The sequence below is a fragment of the Peromyscus californicus genome, unplaced genomic scaffold (genome assembly GCF_007827085.1).
Source record: "Peromyscus californicus insignis strain IS unplaced genomic scaffold, ASM782708v3 Scaffold_1__1_contigs__length_55948999, whole genome shotgun sequence".
Classification (NCBI taxonomy): domain Eukaryota; kingdom Metazoa; phylum Chordata; class Mammalia; order Rodentia; family Cricetidae; genus Peromyscus; species Peromyscus californicus.
This window is the reverse complement of record NW_026294492.1, coordinates 20,623,073-20,643,774: the sequence shown is the minus strand read 5'-3', so window position 1 is coordinate 20,643,774 and position 20,702 is coordinate 20,623,073. Positions and strand designations below refer to the sequence as shown.

At 49.3% G+C, this 20,702-nt stretch overlaps 2 protein-coding genes across 7 annotated transcripts; both read left to right on the top strand.

Moving 5' to 3' along the window:
• The first annotated feature begins 253 nt into the window (after nt 1-253).
• Mpv17 (mitochondrial inner membrane protein MPV17) lies at nt 254-17,491 on the top strand. 5 transcript variants are annotated; one of them, XM_052746135.1, is made up of 8 exons: nt 254-2,407; nt 2,910-2,984; nt 10,869-10,984; nt 11,210-11,302; nt 11,386-11,481; nt 11,695-11,727; nt 11,966-12,018; nt 16,679-17,487. In XM_052746135.1, the coding sequence occupies exons 2-8, from the start codon at nt 2,915-2,917 to the stop codon at nt 16,746-16,748; spliced, it is 531 nt and encodes a 176-aa protein (XP_052602095.1). In that variant the 5' UTR covers nt 254-2,407; nt 2,910-2,914; the 3' UTR covers nt 16,749-17,487. The 5 variants fall into 5 exon arrangements, with proteins under 5 accessions (XP_052602095.1, XP_052602096.1, XP_052602094.1 ...); XM_052746136.1 differs by lacking the exon at nt 254-2,407 and adding an exon at nt 2,417-2,582; XM_052746134.1 differs by lacking the exon at nt 254-2,407 and adding an exon at nt 2,417-2,630.
• A 1,309-nt stretch (nt 17,492-18,800) lies between these two features.
• On the top strand, nt 18,801-20,608 carry Ucn (urocortin). Of its 2 annotated transcripts, none has more exons than XM_052745665.1 (2): nt 18,801-19,764; nt 20,034-20,608. In XM_052745665.1, exon 2 carries the CDS (start codon nt 20,042-20,044, stop codon nt 20,435-20,437), a length of 396 nt encoding a protein of 131 aa, XP_052601625.1. In that variant the 5' UTR covers nt 18,801-19,764; nt 20,034-20,041; the 3' UTR covers nt 20,438-20,608. The 2 variants fall into 2 exon arrangements, with proteins under 2 accessions (XP_052601625.1, XP_052601624.1); XM_052745664.1 differs by having other exon boundaries at nt 18,832-19,764; nt 20,029-20,608.
• The last annotated feature ends 94 nt before the right edge of the window (nt 20,609-20,702 follow it).

The window sequence follows — 20,702 nt, the reverse complement described above, 5'->3', positions numbered from 1 at the left end:
GGGTGTTAGGAGATCTAGTCATTCTTCCCTGTGAGTGCCCTTTTCAGTACTTAACAGTAGCTATCATGTGTTTCCCAAGTCATTTTTTTCTCTAGATTAAATATCTTTAGTTATTTCAATCATTCTTTTACAAGTCATGATTTTTGATCTTCATGATATGGTCACATTGTTGACGTATTAAACATGTTTAAACTCTGTATAGAAAGTATTTAGAACCCAATAATGTATTGTCATCTGGATAGAGTCCTCTTGTGGATAGCTGCACCTCACGTGACTGATCCTGCCTCCAAAGCACCGGCAGCCCCAGTGATGTGAGATCGCCAGATCACAGCCATGGGACACGCAGTACAGGCTGAGGTTTGGGAGGAAGTAGTTAGACCATCTTAGGAAATAGGAAACAAACAGGTCACTGCTTCCTCTTGGAAGGGATGCAGTCTACATTAGTATTGCCTGAAACAAAATCTAGACTTTAGAGCACTCAAGACTGGTCTGTCATGTCTGGGAACAGCTTTCTGCCTGAGTAGTATAGAAGATTTGTCAAATGCCAGAAAATCTCTCAGAAGAGCATCAAGTAGTTCAGTCCCCTTCCTGTACAGAAGAGGAAGCAGGCCTGTAGGACACTCAGGTCCTTAAGCAGCAGAAGGACCACAGCCCGCGTTGGTTTGAAGGAGCCGAGTGTTGTACCACTCTGTTGTGATCCAGCTCAGGCTGTCAGGCGTGCTTTTTGAACTAATAAAGAAGTGCCTTCCATTGCAGAGAAGCCTGGCTCGTCCTGCAGAGCAACCCCTTGACACAGCACATCCGTGTTTCCTACTTGAGTGGCAGAGAAGGTGGGGGCGTGGGCACTAAAGGCTGAGGTGTAGGCTGGTGCCGGAGCCCTGCTCCGGTGTTAGTCAGCCCTCATCTTGAACTCGGAAGGAAATGTGGACCATGTTTCCTGCCCTGTTCTTTTCTTTCCCGTGAAGCTTTTTTCATTTTCCTTCCTTCCTTCCCAGTTATCCACTTTATACCCCTTATTCCTGCTCTTTCTTCCCTGTGTCTTACTTAGTTTGATGTCTTCTCCAGTTGTCTTTTCCCAGCATCCCTTAAACCCTGTTCATCCTTCACGGTCCCATCTCAGGACTGGGATTAGAGCTCAGTGGAACAGCGTGTGCTTAGCATGTACAAGTCCCTTGGTTCAGGTCCCACCCCCCATACCCTCTCCCCTCCAAACAAAAAAACAAAAACAGGTCAATTTTCACCAGGGAACTTTTTGCATTTCTCCAATCAGTGTGGGGGTGGACAAGGACGGGACTCCATGTGCTTCAGAGGAGAAGGCTGGATGGATAAATTTGCTCTGTTTTGGGTGCTTTGCATACATTACAGACATACATACATAGTCTATGGGGTATAGACTATTTTATGTAATCATTAGATTCTGAAAGATTAAGCAATCTGAATAAGGTCACATAACTACCAAAACTGGCACAGAGATTTGAATCCATACATTCTTGCTTAAAAACACTTCCAATCTTGCACATTTGGTCTCTTATTACATCTACTGCTGTAAATTCCTTTAGCATGTTCTGTACACAAGAGTCTGAATTCCACTCAGTCCTTATTCTCTAGTAGTTAATAGGATCCACCCTCCAGGAATCATACAGGAATTGAGTAAATGACCTGGGAGTAGCCACATGGAGAACAGAAAGGTTGAGCTTTCTCAAGACTTGAGAATAGATACATTCTTAAGGTGTTACAGTTGGAAAGAGACTTAGATTCCCTAAACTGGTTTTCAAACAGTTGTATGCCTCTTTGCTTAAAATAACTCTAGAAACACATTTAAAACAAAAAACTCCATTGAGCCCCCTCTTGCACATCTCTAGAATTTGGGAGTCCTGAGAGGCACACTGGAAGCCCGTCATTTTACAAACTCATGACAAAGGCCATGCAGCCTGTTACATTGGGCTCTCAAATTCTGCTATGCCGGTGGTTCTTGTGGAAGCTGCCTGCATGTTAAAAAAGGTATTTCGGACAAAACGTTTTGGTATGGAGCACAAAAATAGACCAAGTCTGAATCCAACATAGAAGTTTCCAAACAGAAGGGAGTCCAGACCTGGCTAGCAGCTCGGGGAGACTGGGGCAGTGCAGACCTGGCTGGCAGCCTGGGAGCCGGGGACCAGACGAGGTATAGGGAAGCACGGACCAGGTCCCACACGGTCTTTGGTGCAGTCCATGAAAAGGGGGCTGCCCGCTAGGTGGCCGACTGAGCCACCTTCCACCGGGTATCAAGGGTCCCAGTCACATTCTCCTGGACTACAAGTGTCCAAACGACAGCAGCATGCGGACGGAAGGGGCGGGGCTCGGTACGGAAGTCTCTCGGCCAACTCCTGTCACGTGGGAGAAGGTTCTACGCATTGCTAGCATTCAGGTGAGTGGAGGATTTTTGGTCGTCAGTAGTGTGAAGCGCTGAGGGCCATGAGCTCCTGCAGGTCATGTGACCTTCCAGCCCCAGATCGTGGTGTATTTCCGGTGTGGAGTTGCACTCAGAATGCAGTTTAGTTCCAGCTGAGTCTGGATTCGGAGACCTATCGTGTTTCCTTGGGGTGAGGGGAGGACCTAGACTAGATGGAAGCTAGAGTAAACCTGACCTCGTGAGTGTCTGGATCGGGTCTGGAGGCCCCAGGCAGCCTTGCTTCAGGACCGGGTTTGGGGTGGCAGAGGCAGCCTCCGGGAATTCTAAGGTTACCCGACTGCCCCTTCTCCAGTTGTCTACAGAGATCGGGAGGCAGGACACCGCCCAGTAAGCAGCCTTCCCGAGGCCTCTGTCACTTGCAGGTTTTGAAAGTGGAGAGAGTTAGCATAGGAAACGGCGGGCGTGTTCTTCACCGTGAGGAGGGGCAGTGGGAGTGACGTGTCCTCTTGTTTGACAGGAGGCATGGCACTCTGGCGGGCATACCAGAGGGCCCTGGCTGCACATCCGTGGAAGGTCCAGGTTCTGACAGCTGGTGAGTCTCTCTGGGATTTGAGGAGGAAGAGGCCCACATTGCGGCACCCACTTCCTCCTGGAGGGGTTGACTTCCTCTCACCTCGAATTATTCTGTTTTGGAGGGCGAGGTCCCAAAGCTATTCCTAAAATATACACACTAGGGCGCTAGAGAGATGGCGCAGAAGTTAACAGCACCTCCTGCTCTTGAGGAGGACCCAACTCCCATATCAGGTGGCTTAGGGCCACCTGTAACTCCAGCTCCAGGGAGATCTGTCACCTCCAGCCACTTGGGGCGCCTACACTCGCTTGCACCCACTCCACACACACATAATTTCAAATAATTTGAAAGTGAAAAGAGACACATGGTTCTGTCCAGTAATACTTAAAGTCCTCACAAACCTAAGTAGTCTTGTTTGTTTGTTTGGTTTGGTTTGTTTTTTCAATACAGGGTTTCTCTGAATAACCCTGGCTGTCCTGGAACTCTGTAGATCAGGCTGGCCTTCAACTTAGAGATCCACTTGCCTCTCCCTCCCAAATATTGGGATTAAAGGGGTGTGCTACCGCTGCCTGGCATAAATAGTCCATTCTTAAAAGCATTGCCCCCAGGAGACTGCCCACCTTGAGAAGCTAAATGTTGTCCTCCTGCATTTCATAGTGTGCCCAGCACATTCATACACATACACTGTGTCATAGGGGCCTCCAAAGTTCTGTTGGTTAGATTACTTGAGTCCATGTTAGTCGATCACACACCTAAGTGCTGAAGTAACTTACTCCAGTTTATTTTTCCTTAGTATTTTTTTTATTATGGCCTTCTTACTCCACACCCAGTGATGAAGCAGCAGCGGTTCCCACCTTCACTTTGCCAGGACAAGGGGACAGGACAGGGAAGCATCATCAATCCTCTGACCATCAGAGATCGGGTCACAAACATGCCTTGCCTGTGTTTAGAGAAAGACCCTGTATTCTAAGGAGGGCTGTGGGCTTCTGTGAGGAAAGAGCGAGGCTAAAGGCCCGCGGAGAGCGGCGGTCCTGTTAGCAGAAGGGCCCTACGTGAGCATTAGAAACTACGCTCACTACGTGACTGGCCGGGAGGTGGACCCCTGTGCTCCTCCCTAGCCCCTCGATAGCATCCTGTGCCCATCCACCTCTTGTCCTCAGAGTGTCCGGCCCGCATGACTCACCTGGATGAGTGTGTGGTGACTCATACTGGACCGTGTGGCTGTGATGGGAACTGACACGCTGGGCCCTTTGCCCAGCCTCAGATTCCCTCGGGGCCCCTGGCTGCCAGATAGAAAGGTCCCCCCTTTCGGCCATCAAGAGCGGAGAGGGCAGGACAGTCATATTTCCCTACCTAGGTGATCTGTAGCCGACAAAGGCAGGAACTAAAGCTTCAGGGGTGCAGGTGCAGAACTGGGGTTAACTGGGCTGCCTGGTGTGTCTGTGGCATGCTCTTTACATGGTCTCATATGTCTGTTTCTCCTGACACCGCTGCATCCTTGTTTGGTCCTGAAGCAACCTGTAGCCTCCTAACATTTCTCTCAGACTTCCTTCCTTGCTGCTCAGGCTCTTTGGACAGACCTACAGATAAAGGGTGGGGTGGGCTTAGCTCGCCTTACCATTTTGGACTGTTTTCTGAGTACAGTGGCTCCAGAGGTCCCGTGGGATAGCTCACACCGGGAAACACAACAGAGATTTCAGACTTGGAACTGGAAGGCCAAGATCTGAATCTCAGAGCATAGCACTTAGTAGCTGCCTAATTAGTCCACATCAATAAACCTCTGGGCCTCAGTTTCCTCAATTAGAACTTGAAAGGTCAGTTAGGGGAATTATCTCCGAGAAGCAGCTAAGAAAGTGTCATTTATTTATTTACTCACAGTACTAAAGATGGAAGCTACAGCCTCACACATGCTAGCAAGGACGCTCTCTCTGGACGACATGCCTATCCTCTTGTGCCTTTTATTGTTTTTTTATATTATTTATAGTATGTGTGTTAGAGCACATGGGTTACGTGCATGAAATCAGTTCTCTCCTGGAACTGACTGGAACTTTGTTGGTTTGTTGGTTTTGAGACAGGGTTTCTCTGTGTAGTTTTGGTGCCTGTCCTGGAACTCACTCTGTAGACCAGGCTGGCCTCGAACTCACAGAGATCCTCCTGCCTCTGCCTCCCGAGTGCTGGGATTAAAGGTGTGTGCCACTGCTGCCCGGCTTGTAACTTTTTTAATGTACAATAAACTTGAAGGTTCAAGGACTTGGCCCTTCCTATGATTATTGACAATTCGTGTATAGCAGACTCCTCTTTTTATAGAATGGGTTTGTTCCATTTTCCCCAAATCTAAACATGGAAAAGTATCTTTTAATTATTTCCCATTTATTTACTTGTTTGTTTGTTTGTTTATTTTGACGCAGGGTCTCACTGTGTAGCCCTGGTTGTCCTGGAACTCACTGTGTAGACCAGACTGCCTCCCAAGTATTGGGGTTAAAGGCGTATGCCACTATGCCAGGGCTGATTATTTATTTATTCATTCATTCATTATACATACATGTATGCCTGCATGTCAGAAGAGGGCACCAGATCTCATTATAGATGGTTGTGAGCCACCATGTGGTTGCTGGGAATTGAACTTATGATCTCTGGAAGAGCAGCCAGTGCTCTTAACCTCTGGGCCATCTCTCCAACCCAAGGCTGGTTATTTTCAATCAGAATCTCACTGCGCAGCTCAGTCTTGCTTTAGACTTCCTGTGTTGCTAAGGCTAGCCTTGAACTCATCAGTCCTCCTACTTCAGCCTTTCAAGTGCCTAGATCATAGACGTGCACCATGCCCAGCTTATGGATGATTATCTTGGCCTTGCTCTTCCGAGCAGCAGAGCCTGAAGCTTATGTGCAGGTTAGAAGGTAATCCCTCCCGAGGGCAAGAGGTAGAGCGGTATGAAGGGTGCGTTATTAAATCAGCCGCCCTTCAGGGCTTCTTGGGCTCCATACCTTGGAACCGACTAAAAAGCAAATTGAAATGCCTTATCGGATGAATAGTTATTTCTGGAGAAGAGGCCTTAATCCACTGGCTTCCTTCTCACACTGGCCAGCATTTTACCCCAGGGAACACTCAACTCCTCTACTACCTTTTCGCACATGTGTGGTCCCCAAAGGCATTAATGGTGAGACCCTGGGTATGACGGGCCTGAAGGAAGCCATCTGGTTCAACTGCAGTCATGGCTAGAGCAGGAGGCAGGGGAATCAAGATCTGCAGTGGTTCAGCGGAAGTGGCCAATACACCACTTTTGGGCCAAGCCAGAGTCACGACCAGGGCAGCCTGGGGGAAAGGTTGACTGTGTGTTCTGCAGAGTCTGAGTCAGCTTATCCCTTCCTTTCTGGAGGGCTCTTCCAGTCTCCAGTGGGCCCAGAGCCCAGGGCCCAGTTCCATCCATTGCAGGCCACCCGAGCCGCTAGACTGTAGGCAGATTTCCTTGGGACCTGAATTAAGCCAGAATGTGAGTCTCAGGGACCTTGGTGCTGCAGAAAGGGAAACGGAGGCATAAGCAGGGTATGACGTGTGCTTAGGTGTCACACGCACAGTTCTAGACCTGGCATTAGAATCTGGGCACCGCTACCTGTCCTTGAGTCACTGGGGCCTCGGGACACTGAGTGTCCACCCAGCTGAGTTTAACCATGAGAAGCCGCAGGACTGGGCATTTTGTCTCATTTTCTTCAACAGGATGCTTGTGGACAGGAGTGAGCTGAGCACTTAGACCCGTACCAGGGAATATGTTTCCCTTCTCAATGGAGCTTCAGCTGCCCCAGGCTCTGGCTCAGGTCAAGCTCCTGCAGCAGCTAGGAGGCCCCTTAGTCAGCAGCACTTCTGGCTCAGTGCCAGGAATAGCTTTCCCCGCAGACCCCACCTCCTATATTTAAAGGGATGCTTCCTCTCATTTCAGGAAGCCACTTCCTGCCCATCTGCATCTCATCTTCCATCAACACTTTTATTTTCTTGCACATAAGACTTTCCAAAAGCAAGTGTAGGAATAAAGGGGAAAGCAGGAGATTTGACTCTACTCACGCCTTGGAAGGGGGTGGGCAGGTTGGGGCTTTTCCATTGATGGGCAGGGATGGTCTCAAGTAGATCAATGTCCAGAGCCAAACATCCCCCGGCCCCTCCCTCCCCCAGTGGGGAGTGACGAATGAGAACTGGCATCTGCCCAGAGGCATGATGTCATACTCAGAACCAGTATCTACTCACTAGGCTCTGTGCCCAGCTTGGCTTTGGGGCACTACTGCCCAGCAACCTCTCACCCTGGCCCACCAGGGCTCTGGACATGATGTGTTTTGAGACTTCCCACTCCCGACTCTCAAGTCCAAGGAGAGAGGAACCAGATCACTACGCCATCCTGGTTAACCAGATATCGGAGTGGTTTGGGTGTTTGGGTGTTGGGCTGGAGACAACAGGAAAGGGTTTGGATGTTTGAGTCCTTCCTGAGGAAGGCTCACTTGGGCCAGGAATGCAGGTCTTGCTCTTGGTGTGGGCCAAAGTCTTCGGCCATCCTGGAGTTGTTGCAGGTCCAGTGGCCATAATCTCCTATGAACAGAAGACAAGCTTCAGGATACTGTTATGTCAGAAATGAACAGACCTGGGTGGGCCTACAGAGTCCCTCCTCAGGTCATTGCTCTGAAGATGGCATGTCACCTGGTTCTGCCTCAGACTTGATGGGTGCAGTCTGGGACCCAGACTCAAAGGTTCGGGTTAGGGGATACTCAAACAGTGCTCACACACGCCAGCTTTGCTCCCTACTCTTACTGTGGAAGAAAAAACAGGCACCATACTACGACTGTCTGAGAGTCTGTACAGGTCACTTTCACCTCCCCAAAGGAAGTTTATCCAAGTTCCCTAAGCAATCAGGAGCTGCAGCCCGCATGCATCATATAATGGACACACTTTAACTAAAGGGGGAGTCCTTCCCCATTCCCCTGCCACCCAGGAATCAGATGGTCTAAGTACAAACACATATGGGCTACTCATCATCAATATGCCAGGGACTCACCCCTCCAAACAAACAACCTATGAGAGGGGACTTCCACTTACTCTTGTGGACACCAGGACACCACAGGTAGTCCTTTTTCAATGGCTGAAGGCTTCCAGGCCCATGGCATCGGTAAATTGGTTTTCATTACAGTTCTGCCTTTAGTTTGTATAACTATTGATAAATCATGAAGAGAGGAAATACGCACATATCAATTTTCTGAGAATATTGCTGCCTGCCTTCCCTATGGATAATAAGGAACAGAGGGGATAGTCTGGGGGTAATACAGCAGTGCATGAGTACGTAGTAAGCTTTTTAGTGTTCTTAAGTGTGTATGCACCTACATGTATGTGTGTGCATCACAACTGTGCCTAATGTCCCTAGAGACCAGAAGAGGCCAATAGATCACCTGAAACTGGACTTAGAAATGGTCGTGAGCTGCCACGTGGGTGCTGGGAACCAAACCCAGGTCCTCTACAAGAGCAACAAATGCTAATAACTAACTACTGTGCCGTCTCTCCAGCCCCTGATCTTTTTTTTTTTTTTTTTTTTCCCTATTTTTTATTTGGTTTTGCTTTAGACAAGGTCTCAACACATAGCCCTGTCGGGCCTAGAACTCACCATGTAGACCATGCTCTCTTTGAGCTTGAAACAATCCTTGTGCCTCTGCCTCCCAAGAGCTGAGATTACAAGCATGTGCCACTGTGCCTGCTCAGGACACTTCTTCCCTATGTGGATCTTTTAGACATTACTTGGATAGGGTAGCCTGTGGCCTCTGAGCCTGCTTCTGCCTATGCTCTGGCCTTGTGCCCCTGGCCTGAGTTGATCCAAACTCTACTCCTTACTAGGTCACTCCATCTTTCAAAGACTCCTTAGTTAGATGGACCTGTGGCTGCCTACTTCCCAGACCTTTTGTGAGGACTAATTGAGTCCTTTGTGAACTGTCACTATCTTATCAAAGTGGACTGTTGTCCCTTCATTTCCCAAGTGCCTTCAGCCTTCATAGGGTCATTTTTTCCCCTTTATGCATAGTCCAGGAGAGAGTCCTGAAGAGAGCCCCGAGCACACAGCTGATGGCCACACACTGGGAGGCAGTGGGGCTGAGGGAAGTGTAACTGACGGGGAGCACACTCTGGGTTCCCTGACACCCTAACACTCGGTGCCTGACACAATTCTTCAGGTTGAGCTTAGAGTTCTTTGTGCCTTTCCCCCAAGCAATCTGGTTGTTTGGGGCTGTGGGTTTTTGTTTGACTGTTTTCTGAGCACCTATCAGGGGCTTGGTTATGTGTGAGGACGACAACAAACATGTCTAGGAGTCTACTCTGGCCACCCACTCCCAACCTCCAGGAATTCTGACCTTGCCCTTGGGGAGACCAGGCCTGACTGTTTGGGGGAGTTTGGTGGGGGCGGGAAAGGCAGCACGGACTTGATGGGATGCTAAAATGAAGAACTGCCTGATGGCCAGCTGCCCGGGTCACCTAGGGTTGCCTATCACTGGCTCTAGCTCCTAGCTTTCCCCAGCTGACTCTGACTAGGTTGGTCTGAGGAAGTGCTGTAGGAGAGGCTGTGTGTGTGTGTGGGGGGGAACAGAGCTGTATGTGCAGTCAGCATGGACGTCAGAGCCAGCTCCAGACCAAGGAATGGGGTTGAAGGATGTGTTTGCCCAGTGCTAATTGAGGTCATGGGGACAGTGGTGGCTCCGGGGCTAGAGGGGACTCTCATTACTCAGTGAGATGGATGGGAGAGCTGGAGATCATCCGGTCACTCCCAAGCGGCCCTGTGACTGTTTGTTAGAAACCATCACGCCATCATGACAAGCTGGAAGCTTTAAATAGTGATGATTCCAATTCTGTCTTGGCTTCTAGGAGTGGGTGTCTATGCAGTTAGGGGAGGGGAAACAGGGGCAGAGGTCTGAGGGGAAATGGCTCTAAGTCCAATAGCCAACTCAAGGGTGTGAAAGGAGAGTCTGGGCTTGTCTTCCTGTGTGTATAATCGGTGGCCAGGACTCTTCCTTGGGAAGGAGGCTCTTATTATCAAAACAAGTCAACATCTTCCCTGGCACTGTTTGAGCACATTTTAGAAAGAGTTATCCATACTGTTATCTATCAATAAAGACCCCTAAGACCAAAGCAAAAGACATTGGCCAGGTCTAGCTTTGAGCTTGCAGGAAGTAGAGACTATTTTTTTATTCTCCTGCACAGAGTCTGTTAGTCTTTGGGGGTCCTCAAAAGAATAGTGTCTAGGAGTCAAGCTACCTGGTTCTCTATTACCAGCTCTATGAAGTCATGGACCTTCATTCCCACACCTCTAGAATAAGATATCTATATCTATAGATAGATAGATAGATAGATAGATAGATAGATAGATAGATAGATAGATAGATAGATAGATAGATAGAATAGAATAGATGGAATGCTCTGGGAGGCCCTTTCAATCCTGGTCTCTGCAGTTCTTAGCCATAGACTTTAGATTTCCTTTCTTCTATCTGGGTTTCAGCCCTGGTTCCCTTACAACTTACTGTATGTTCACAGATCCTGGCCTGCTCACCTCCTGTGTTTTTCTGCCTCCTCTTCCTTCATGGTTTGTTTTAAGATGTGGTCTCACTGTGTACCCCTGACTGGACTGGGACTCCCTGTGTAGCCCAGGCTGGCCTCAAACTCATAACAATCCTACCTCCGCCTCCCAAGTGCTGGGATGCCAGACATGCCCTGCCAGTTTTTGAAAGGGCACTTGAGAGATGTCACCCTATCCTTAAGCAGAGGGCTTCAAGGCAGCAAGAAAGGCTTGGTCATTTGCCAGAACAAAGTCCCAGGTCTCAGAGTGCCGAGCCTCATTTGGTCAACAGACTTACCTTTTGGGAGATGTCCTGATAACACCTGTGTACCCTGCACAGGGTCACTGATGGGCCTAGGTGACATTATCTCACAGCAACTGGTGGAGAGGCGGGGTCTCCAGGAACACCAGACAGGCCGGACCCTGACCATGGTGTCCATGGGCTGTGGCTTTGTGGTAAGTTCTCTTACAGTGGAACTGCAGGACCTTGGGCAGTGGAAATCATTCTCTGCCACCCTGTAGTGCCCATCGGCCGCTCACACCGAGGCCAGCCTGTGCCCTCTTTTCCTCTTAGAGTCTACCTTCCTCAGGATTTGGTTTCTGCTGTCTTGGGGAGGAGCTTGGTGACAGAGAAGCCAAGGGTCCGTCACTGTGCCCTGCCGCCCTGTTTTTTGCTCCTAGGGCCCTGTAGTCGGAGGCTGGTATAGGGTTTTGGACCGCCTTATCCCCGGCACCACCAAGGTGGACGCACTGAAGAAGATGTTGTTAGATCAGGTGAGCTAAGGAAAAGGGAGTAGGGGAGGAGAGCCTGGTTGGGGCTGTGGGCACTCAGCTTTCACTTGATTCCTCTTCCCTAGGGGGCCTTTGCCCCGTGTTTTCTAGGCTGTTTCCTCCCCCTGGTAGGGGTACTCAACGGAATGTCAGCCCAGGACAATTGGGCCAAACTAAAGCGGGTAAGTGGCTCTCTGGCTAGCAGGCTAGTTGCCCCAAGGGAGGAGGCAGGCATAAGTGATGTTAAGGGGAGGCTTGGGCTCGGGCAGAAAGGAGCCGAGGGGCGTTGGGGCAGGACTGTCTTCTCGGAACAGCGTCTGTGTGTGTGATTTTCATGCAGGGCTGTGGCAGCTACTTCGATATGTGAGTGTTAACTGTTCCCTCCTTCTTTGCAGGACTATCCTGATGCTCTCATCACCAATTACTACGTAAGAGTTGACCCCTCACTAGCTGTTCGGCCTCCTTTAGTCCAGAAGTGCCCTGAGGTTGGGGCCCTCGTAGCATAGGAATTCCTCTATTAAGATCACTCTCTCCTTCTCCACATGGGTACCTTGACCGGGGAAACACCCACCTTCAGCCTTTTCTTGTGTGGAGGGGGGCCAGGCTGGACGGGGAGTTGGTGTCAGGGAGCGGGCACCCACTGACCTTCCCATTTTCTCCTTATAGCTCTGGCCTGCTGTGCAGTTAGCCAACTTCTACCTGGTCCCCCTGCATTACAGGTATGACAGATTCCCTACCCCACCCTTGAAGGGAGATCTCCATTTCTCAGTTGGAGACACAATGGTAGTCATCTTAACCTTGGCCTACTTCAGGACTTCAGCCAGTTCACTGTGTCCTGGTCGGGCCTCCTCAGGGTCTCCAGCATTTCATTTAAAACCTTTGATCCTTTACAGAGACCATCTTAGAGTGCCCCTGGCTGACCTGTCAGCTCCCCTGGAAGGCTTTGGCTCCCACAAACCTTTTTCCATTCCACCCGAGTTCCATGTTTGGTGGCTCGTATGCAGGGACGGTGCCTGGCTGTGGGACACGGAGGCCTAAGTTAGACAGAAAGGTAGAGTCGAAGGCTAAGTAGGAGCCTTATCTGGTTAGTTCGCCTTGGAGATTATTTTGTCCTAGTAATAAAGCTTGTTGCTGAAATGCAATTAAAAAAAAGCCAGGTGGTGGTGGTGCACACCTTTAATCCCACCTTTAAGGCCAGCGTGGTCTACAGAGCAAGTTCCAGGACAGCCAAGGTTACATAGTGAAACCCTGTCTCAAAGAACCAAAATATGATGATGATTATGATGATAATAATAAGAAGAAGAAGTTCTGGAGGGATGGTTCAGTAATTAAGAGAACTTGCTGCTTTTGTTTGTTGGTTGGTTTTTCAAGACAGGATTTCTCTGTGTAATTTTGGTGCCTGTCCTGGATCTCGATCTGTAGCCCAGGCTGCCCTCGAACTCACAGAGATCCACCTGCCTCTGCCTCCCAAGTGCTGGGATTAAAGGTGTGCGCCACCACTGCCTGGTGAACTTGCTGCTCTTTCAGAAGACCCAGGTTCAATCCCCAGCACCCACATGGTGGCTCACAACTGTATGTAACTCCAGTTCCAGAGGATTCTACATCCTATTCCGGCCTCCATGGGCACTGCACACACATACATGCAGATAAAATACCTATAAACCTAACATAAAAATAAGTAAATCTAAAATTAAAAAATTTAAGAGTGGCATTCAAAGGGGGCTGGAAGAATGAGGGGTCTTCAGAACACAGGAAAATATGAAACTGTTCAGAGGTAATGTGATTGACAGTTACACAAACAGCTTAACTGGAAAGAATACAGACTTGTGAGCTAAATCCTAAACATCAGTCCTTGGTAGCACTAAAGCAAGGTCATCCGGGTGCACGCCTTTAATCTCAGCACTCTGGAGGCAGAGGCAGGTGGATCTCTGTGAGTTTGAGGCCAGCCTGGTCTACATAGTGAGTTCCAGGACAGCCGATACATAGACAGACCCTGTCTTAAAAAAACAAACAAAAGCCAGCCAGTAGTGGCGCACGCCTTTAATCCCAGCACTCGGGAGGCAGAGGCAGGCGGATCTCTGTGAGTTCGAGGCCAGCCTGGGCTACAGAGTGAGTTCCAGGAAAGGCGCAAAGCTACTGAGAAACCCCTGTCTTGAAAAACCAAAACAAACAAACAAAAAAACTAAAGCAAGGTTTTTTTTAAAAGTAGATAAAAGAGCCTAGATTTATTCTTATTCACTCCGAGTAAGTTCAGAATTAGTACAAACTGGGTCTATTTATTGCATGAATGAATTAGACTTAATATCTGAGCAAAGATACAGTATAGTACAATTAGGTACATCTACCCTGCTATTTATTTTTGTAATGCCTACAAAGTTAACGAATTTTTTTGATGCAAAGTCTTAATAGCCAGGCTAAACTCGAATTTACAGTCCCACCTCAGTCACCTGAATGCTGGTATTACAGACATATCACCACGCTTGAGCAAGGTTATTTTAAAGTAGGCCTGCCTAGGCCAGTTATAGTAACTCATGCTGGCACCTCAGCACTTAGGAGGTAGAAGTAGGAAGAGTAGGAGGTCAGGACCCTCCTGAGACACACTAGGTCCTGCCCAAAAAAACTTTTACTAGCCGGGCGGTGGTGGCGCACGCCTTTAATCCCAGCACTCGGGAGGCAGAGTCAGGCGGATCTCTGTGAGTTTGAGGCCAGCCTGGGCTACCAAGTGAGTTCCAGGAAAGGCGCAAAGCTACACAGAGAAACCCTGTCTCGAAAAACCAAAAAAAAAAAAAAAAAAAAACTTTTACTTATTTGTATATGAATATCTTGCCTGCATATGTGCATCCCATGTATGCCTGGTGCCCAGGGAGGTCAGAAGAGGGTGTCAGATACCCTGGAACTGAATTTACAGACCATTGTGAGCCACCATGTGCGTGCCAAGAACTAAACCCAGGTCCTCTGAAAGAGTGGTAAGTCTCTTGATCAATGAGCCATCTGCCCAGCCCCTCAAAAAACGTTTTGAAACAAAATATAGAGCCGGGCGGTGGTGGCGCATGCCTTTAATCTCAGCACTCGGGAGGCAGAGCCAGGCGGATCTCTGTGAGTTCGAGGCCAGCCTGGGCTACCAAGTGAGTTCCAGGAAAGGCGCAAAGCTACACAGAGAAACCCTGTCTCGAAAAACCAAAAAAAAAAACAAAAAACTTTTACTTATTTGTATATGGATATCTTGCCTGCATATGTGCATCCCATGTATGCCTGGTGCCCAGGGAGGTCAGAAGAGGGTGTCAGATACCCTGGAACTGAATTTACAGACCATTGTGAGCCACCATGTGCATGCCAAGAACTAAACCCAGGTCCTCTGAAAGAGTGGTAAGTCTCTTGATCAATGAGCCATCTGCCCAGCCCCTCAAAAAACGTTTTAAAAACAAAATATAGAGCCGGGCGGTGGTGGCGCACGCCTTTAATCCCAGCACTGGGAGGCAGAGCCAGGCGGATCTCTGTGAGTTCGAGGCCAGCCTGGGCTACCAAGTGAGTTCCAGGAGAGGCGCAAAGCTACACAGAGAAACCCTGTCTCGAAAAACCAAAAAAAAAAAAAAAAAAAAAATATATATATATATATATATATATATATATTTAAATTGATAAAATAGCATAAATTAAAAATAAGTACAATTTTTTTTGTTTGTTTTTTTGGTTTTTGAGACAAGATTTCTCTGTGTAGTTTTGGTACCTGTCCTGGATCTCGCTCTGTAGCCCAGGCTGGCCTCGAACTCACAGAGATCCACCTGGCTCTGCCTCCCGAGAGCTGGGATTAAAGGCATGTGCCACCGCCCGGCATAAGTACAAATTTTAAGATTTTTATTTATTTATTTTTTTTAAGATTAAAAAAAAATTGGGGCTGGAGAGATGGCTCAGAGGTTAAGAGCACTGGCTGTTCTTCCAGAGGTCCTGAGTTCAATTCCCAGCACCCACATGGTGGCTCACAACCATCTACAATGAGATCTGGTTCCCTCTCTGGCCTGCAGATGTACATGCAAGCAGAACACTGTATACATAATAAATAAATAAATCTTTGAAAAAAAAAAAGATTAAAAAAAATTTTGCTGGGTGGCACACGCCTTTAGTTCCAGCACTCAGAGGTAAAGACAGTTGGCTTTCTATGAATTCAAGGCCAACCTGATCTGTATAGTGAGTTTCCAGGCTAACCAGGGCTACACAGTGAGACCCTGCCACAAACAAACAAAAAACTACTTTGTTTAATGTGTGTGGCTATATGCATGTGTGTGCAGATTGTACAGACACCAGAAGACAACACTGGATTCCCTGGAGCTGGAGTTACAGACCATTGTGAGCTGTCAGGTGTGGGTGTTCAGAACCAGGCTTGAGTCTTCTGTAAAAGGCCAGGCATGGGGCTGGAGTGGTGGCTCAGTGGTTATAAGAGTACCAACTGTTCTTCCAGAGGACCCAGGTTCAATTCCCAGCACCCACATGGTAGCTCACAACTGTCTGTAACTCCAAGTTCTGACACTCTCACACAGACATATGCAGACAAAACACCAATGCACATAAAATTTTTTTTAAAAAGGCCAGGCATGAGGGTGCATACGTATTACCAGAACACTAAAGAGCCAGAGGCAGGAGGATCAGGAATTCAAGACTGTCTTTGGTTCAAGACTACAAGAGTTCAAGACTAGCCTGGACTATATGAGAGCCTGAGAGTGAATAAATAAATCATATATATATATATATATATATATATATATATATATGTGTGTGTGTGTGTGTGTGTATGTGTGTATCTCATATATATATGTATATATGTATATATATATATATATATATATATATATGAATGAATGAATGTGGCTACTTTATATGACAGGTAGTGCATTATTTTTGGAAGTGACATCTTGGCTGGTATCAGGTGTACAGATATATTTGGAAAGGTCTAGCTAGAGCACGGATGACGAGTCATTTGTGGAAGGAGAGTTCTGGTGGACCGGTGGGATGACTCAGTGGGTCAGACCTCTTCCTGCCAACCTGATGACCTGATGACCTGAGCTCATTCCTTGGAACCCACATGGTGGAAAGAGAACCACCTCCCAAAGTTGTCCTCTGAATTCCATGTGCATGCGTAGACACACATGCAGAACTAATAAGTAAAGGGGTGAGCCGGGTGGGTGGTATTTAAGCTTTGAGGCTTCATCTGAGAGGCAGAGCTCTGAGGTAGAGCAGGACTGGTTGTCCCCTGGCCCAAACTATACAGTCCCTCCTCCATGGGGCTCAAAGGAAGGAGGCCCAAACCTGCAACTTCTAAGTCCTTTTCCATTACTCTTCCTATCCTGCCCATTCTCCTCTTCATGGTAGTGTCCTATTCCCTAGGTTGGCTGTTGTCCAGTGTGTTGCTATTGTCTGGAACTCCTACCTATCCTGGAAGGCACATCAGCTCTAAGCCTGCCTGGTTTCATGGCTTGCATCTTGCACTGATGCACCTTCACCCTGGAATGCTTGGACAGTATCCTCAAAGAGAGTACATCAGGACTGGAGAGGTGGCTCACCTGTTCAGACGCACGGACTGCTCTACAGAGGAGCCAAGTTTGGTTCCCAGCAGCCACATTAGGTGGCTCACAACCACCTGTGACCCAAGCCCCAGGAGATCTGATGTCTTCTTCTGGCCGCTGAAGCATCTGCACTCACACGCACATACACACCAATTACTTACTCACAATTAAGCATAAAATAAAGTCTTTCTTACAAAAAAAAAAAGTCTATCTGTTTCCATGGTATGGAGTTGCTGATCAGGATAGAATCACCACTCTGAAATGGCACATTTCACTCTAAAAATGTAACTGCTTTTGAAATCACTAAGACCTTTAAAACATTGTCTCTCTCACCATGCAGAGGGCCTAGTCCAGTCCCACGTAGGCTCCACAGCCATTGATCCAACTTTCATGAGTTCCCTCTAGATTGGTTTGGTCATCCCTGCGTGTTTCCCCATCATGATCCCGATGCACTCGCTCATAGACTCCCTCTTCTCTGTCTTTGAGGGAGGCCCCCTGGTGGTAGGATCAGAATCCATCCCTGGTGTGTGAGCGGGCTTTGTGGGCTATGATGGGACACCTCTTGCGGCCTCGAGGCAAGGGGAAGGGCTTGGACTTGCCTCTACTGAATGTGCCTCCACATGGGAGGCCCTTGCCTTCTTGTGGGAGGGAGTGGGGGATGTGTTGGGAGTGGAGGCTGGGGTGCGGGAGGAGGGAAGAGGGGGATCTTTGACTGGTGTGTAAAATGAATGAAAAAACTTTCTTAATAAAACAAAAAAAATGGTCTCTCTCTGGCTCTTACTGATGGGGACACACTGTGATAATTGTGTCCTTTAGCAATGTTGTCCTTGTGTACACATCATAGAATGTACTTAAACAGACAGCGAGAGTCAGATGCTTAACATGGCATGCTTAAGCATGCTTAACATGCAGTGAGATGCAGAAAACATGAGAAGTATCTTCCTGCTGCCACTGTAACACGGTATACCGTTTTACAGGGAACTTTTTTTTTTTTCAGATGTAGAACGTTCTAAAGTAATGATAGATCTGGCAAATTCATACACCAGCAACATTTCATTTATCATTAGGTTGCACCCACTGTACACAATGGCACAAGCTATCCTTCCATGTTCCTGCCAGCATAGACTATCTCCACCAGCATCATCACAAATACATGAATAATGAACTAAAGCGACGTGACCACTACCGTTGCTAGGTGGTAGGAATGTTTCAGCTCTGTTGTAATCATGTGACACCGCCATCGAATGTATAAGTTGTCATCATCATACAGCATGACTATGCTTATTCCTACCACATGGCATATATTCCACAAATACTTGGATGACCTTGCCAACTTTACACCCATAGCCCAACAATGAGTACTCATCCCCACTTTGTTGTTTGTTTGTTGAGACAGTATTTCTCTGTGTAGCTCTGACTGTCCTGGAACTTCTTCTGTAGACCAAGCTGGCCTCTAAGTCACAGAGATCCACCTGCCCCTGCCTCCCGAGTGCTGGGGTTAAAGATGTTCGCCACCACTGCCTGGCTCATCCCCACTTCCTATAGATACAACTTTCTGTCCAGTGTTCAGGATTGAACTCAGCCTTCTGCATGCTAGTCAAGTACTCTGAGCTACATCCTTAGCCTAGAACGTCTGTCATTCTAACTTTTCTGGGTCCTAGTGCCCTTTGAGACCCTCTCAGTGTCTTTTTTTTTTTTCTTTTTGGGTTTTTTGAGACAGGGTTTCTCTGTGTAGCTTTGCACCTTTCCTGGAACTCGCTCTGTAGCCCAGGCTGGCCTCGAACTCACAGAAATCCGCCTGCCTCTGCCTCCCGAGTGCTGGGATTAAAGGCGTGCGCCACCACTGCCCGGCTCCTCTCAGTGTCTTTACAGGCACAGGAATAAATACATTATTATCTGGAGTCTGGAGAGGTCATGGATAAAACCCTTCGGAAGACTACAGACATGTCTATAGCTGGAAAGAAGTGGAGTCTGATCAAGCCTGGCCTTCATCTACAAAGATAGACACCAACGTCTCCAGAAGGGAGGAACCGGATCACACCATGAGTTGATGGCAAAGCAGGAATTTGGGCCCAAATCTTCTCACTTCCTACCTAGTGATCTTAACTGGAAGGTAAAAAGGTATAATAGCACTGTTTCTGTGGCTCCCAGGAAAAAAAGCTAACTTTGTCAAACTAGGGATAGATTGGTGCGTTAACTTCTGACAGCCAAACCCTTTTTCTGTCATACACAATCTGACACCTGTAGATTTTAGATTCTGCCTCTGTAAGATGGTCAAGAATCCTGACAGACCAACTGGGGCAGCGGGCCTTTGGGTGGCACTGTGTTGGTCGAATGCTGGCAGAGCATTCCTGATCTCAGTTTGGGGACCCGGTAGCCGGCTTGGGGACTGCGTCTAAGCAGCCTCAGGAAGACTCTCCCCAGAGCTTCTGGCCAGATCCTCGGCTGCGGATAAATTCAGGACCACGGACAGCTCCACGGTCCTGCCCACTTCTTGGTCCTGGAGAAGAGAAAACCCCGGACTAGCCTGGTCTGGAGACACACTCTGTCTATTCTGTATGGGGGAAGAACTCTATATCCGGAAAGAGCAGTCTAAATTTATGCCTCAGCCGGCTTCTCCCTCCTCTACGCCAGGGTGCTTCCAAAACTAGCTCCAGGGACACGCAACCTATTGTCAGGATGGGCGCCCCTCTGGGGGCTCGAAGCTGCTGGACTCGAAGCTGCCGCTGTCATTGCTTCTACAATCAGTTCATGTTCTTCGCTGACGTCAGTCGGAGCTGTCCTGGTGCTATATAAGGCTGGCGGCGGTCCCGGGACAGACCCCGTGCTCCCCAAGGCGTCTTCAGCCCGTCCCGGGGGACAGAGACTGGACCTCCATCTTACCCCGGGCAGACACTCGGACAACCTGTGAGTGGCTCGGAGCAACGATCCAGACTCCCTTAGCACCAAGACTCTGCACTCAGCCCACCCACTGCGACCCGCCGGGAGGGAAGGAGGGAGAGAGGGGTGGAACTGGACTGGCGCAGCGGCTGGGGCTGGTGGGCAGGCTGTGGACACCAGGCAACAGCTGGAGGGTCCCAGCGGGGGGCACTGGGCGTGCGCGAGAAGGGGCTCCTGTCACCTGCGGCTGCTCCAAGCGCACCTCACCCTATGCTGCCCCTGTGTGTCCAGGGCAGGTGGCACCATGAGGCAGAGGGGACGCGCTGCGCTCCTAGTGGCTCTGCTGCTCCTGGCACAGCTGCGCCCCGGGAGCAGCCAGTGGAGCCCGGCGACTGCGGCGGCGGCGGCGGCGGCGGCGGCGGCGGCGACCGGGGCCCAGGATCCGAGTCTGCGATGGAGTCCCGGGGCGCGGAATCAGGGCGGCGGCGCCCGCGCGCTCCTCTTGCTGTTAGCCGAGCGCTTCCCGCGCCGCGCCGGAGGATCGGGGACCGCAGGCGAGCGGCAGCGACGGGGCGACCCTCCGCTGTCCATTGACCTCACCTTCCACCTGCTGAGGACCCTGCTGGAGCTGGCCCGGACACAGAGTCAGCGCGAGCGCGCAGAGCAGAACCGCATCATACTCGACTCGGTGGGCAAGTGATCCGCCCGGTGTGGGGGGCCCCCCCGAAAGGCTTGACCCTTTCCCGTGCCTACCGCGGGGCTGGAGCGCGAGCGACCAAGGTTGGCTCAGTCCCGCGGTGCAGCGCCGCCCAGAGTCACCCTGAGCACTCGGCGTGGCTATTTTTTTTAAATAAAACTGCCCAAGAGCTTAGCCTCTATCTTTTGTCGTGGGGGTGGAGGGGCGCACCGGAAACTACAGAAGGGTGGGAAATCTGGGGGGAGTGGGGCTCCCCAGACTAGTAGGA

Excerpts from the sequence above, each read along its gene's own strand:
- Mpv17 (XM_052746132.1), top strand. The coding sequence starts at position 10,670 with ATGCCAGACATGCCCTGCCAGTTTTTGAAAGGGCACTTGAGAGATGTC. Across the intron at positions 10,985-11,209 it reads CCATGGGCTGTGGCTTTGTG|GGCCCTGTAGTCGGAGGCTG; the intron begins GTAAGTTCTCTT and ends TTTTGCTCCTAG. Across the intron at positions 11,482-11,694 it reads ATTGGGCCAAACTAAAGCGG|GACTATCCTGATGCTCTCAT; the intron begins GTAAGTGGCTCT and ends CCTTCTTTGCAG.
- Ucn (XM_052745665.1), top strand. The coding sequence starts at position 20,042 with ATGAGGCAGAGGGGACGCGCTGCGCTCCTAGTGGCTCTGCTGCTCCTG.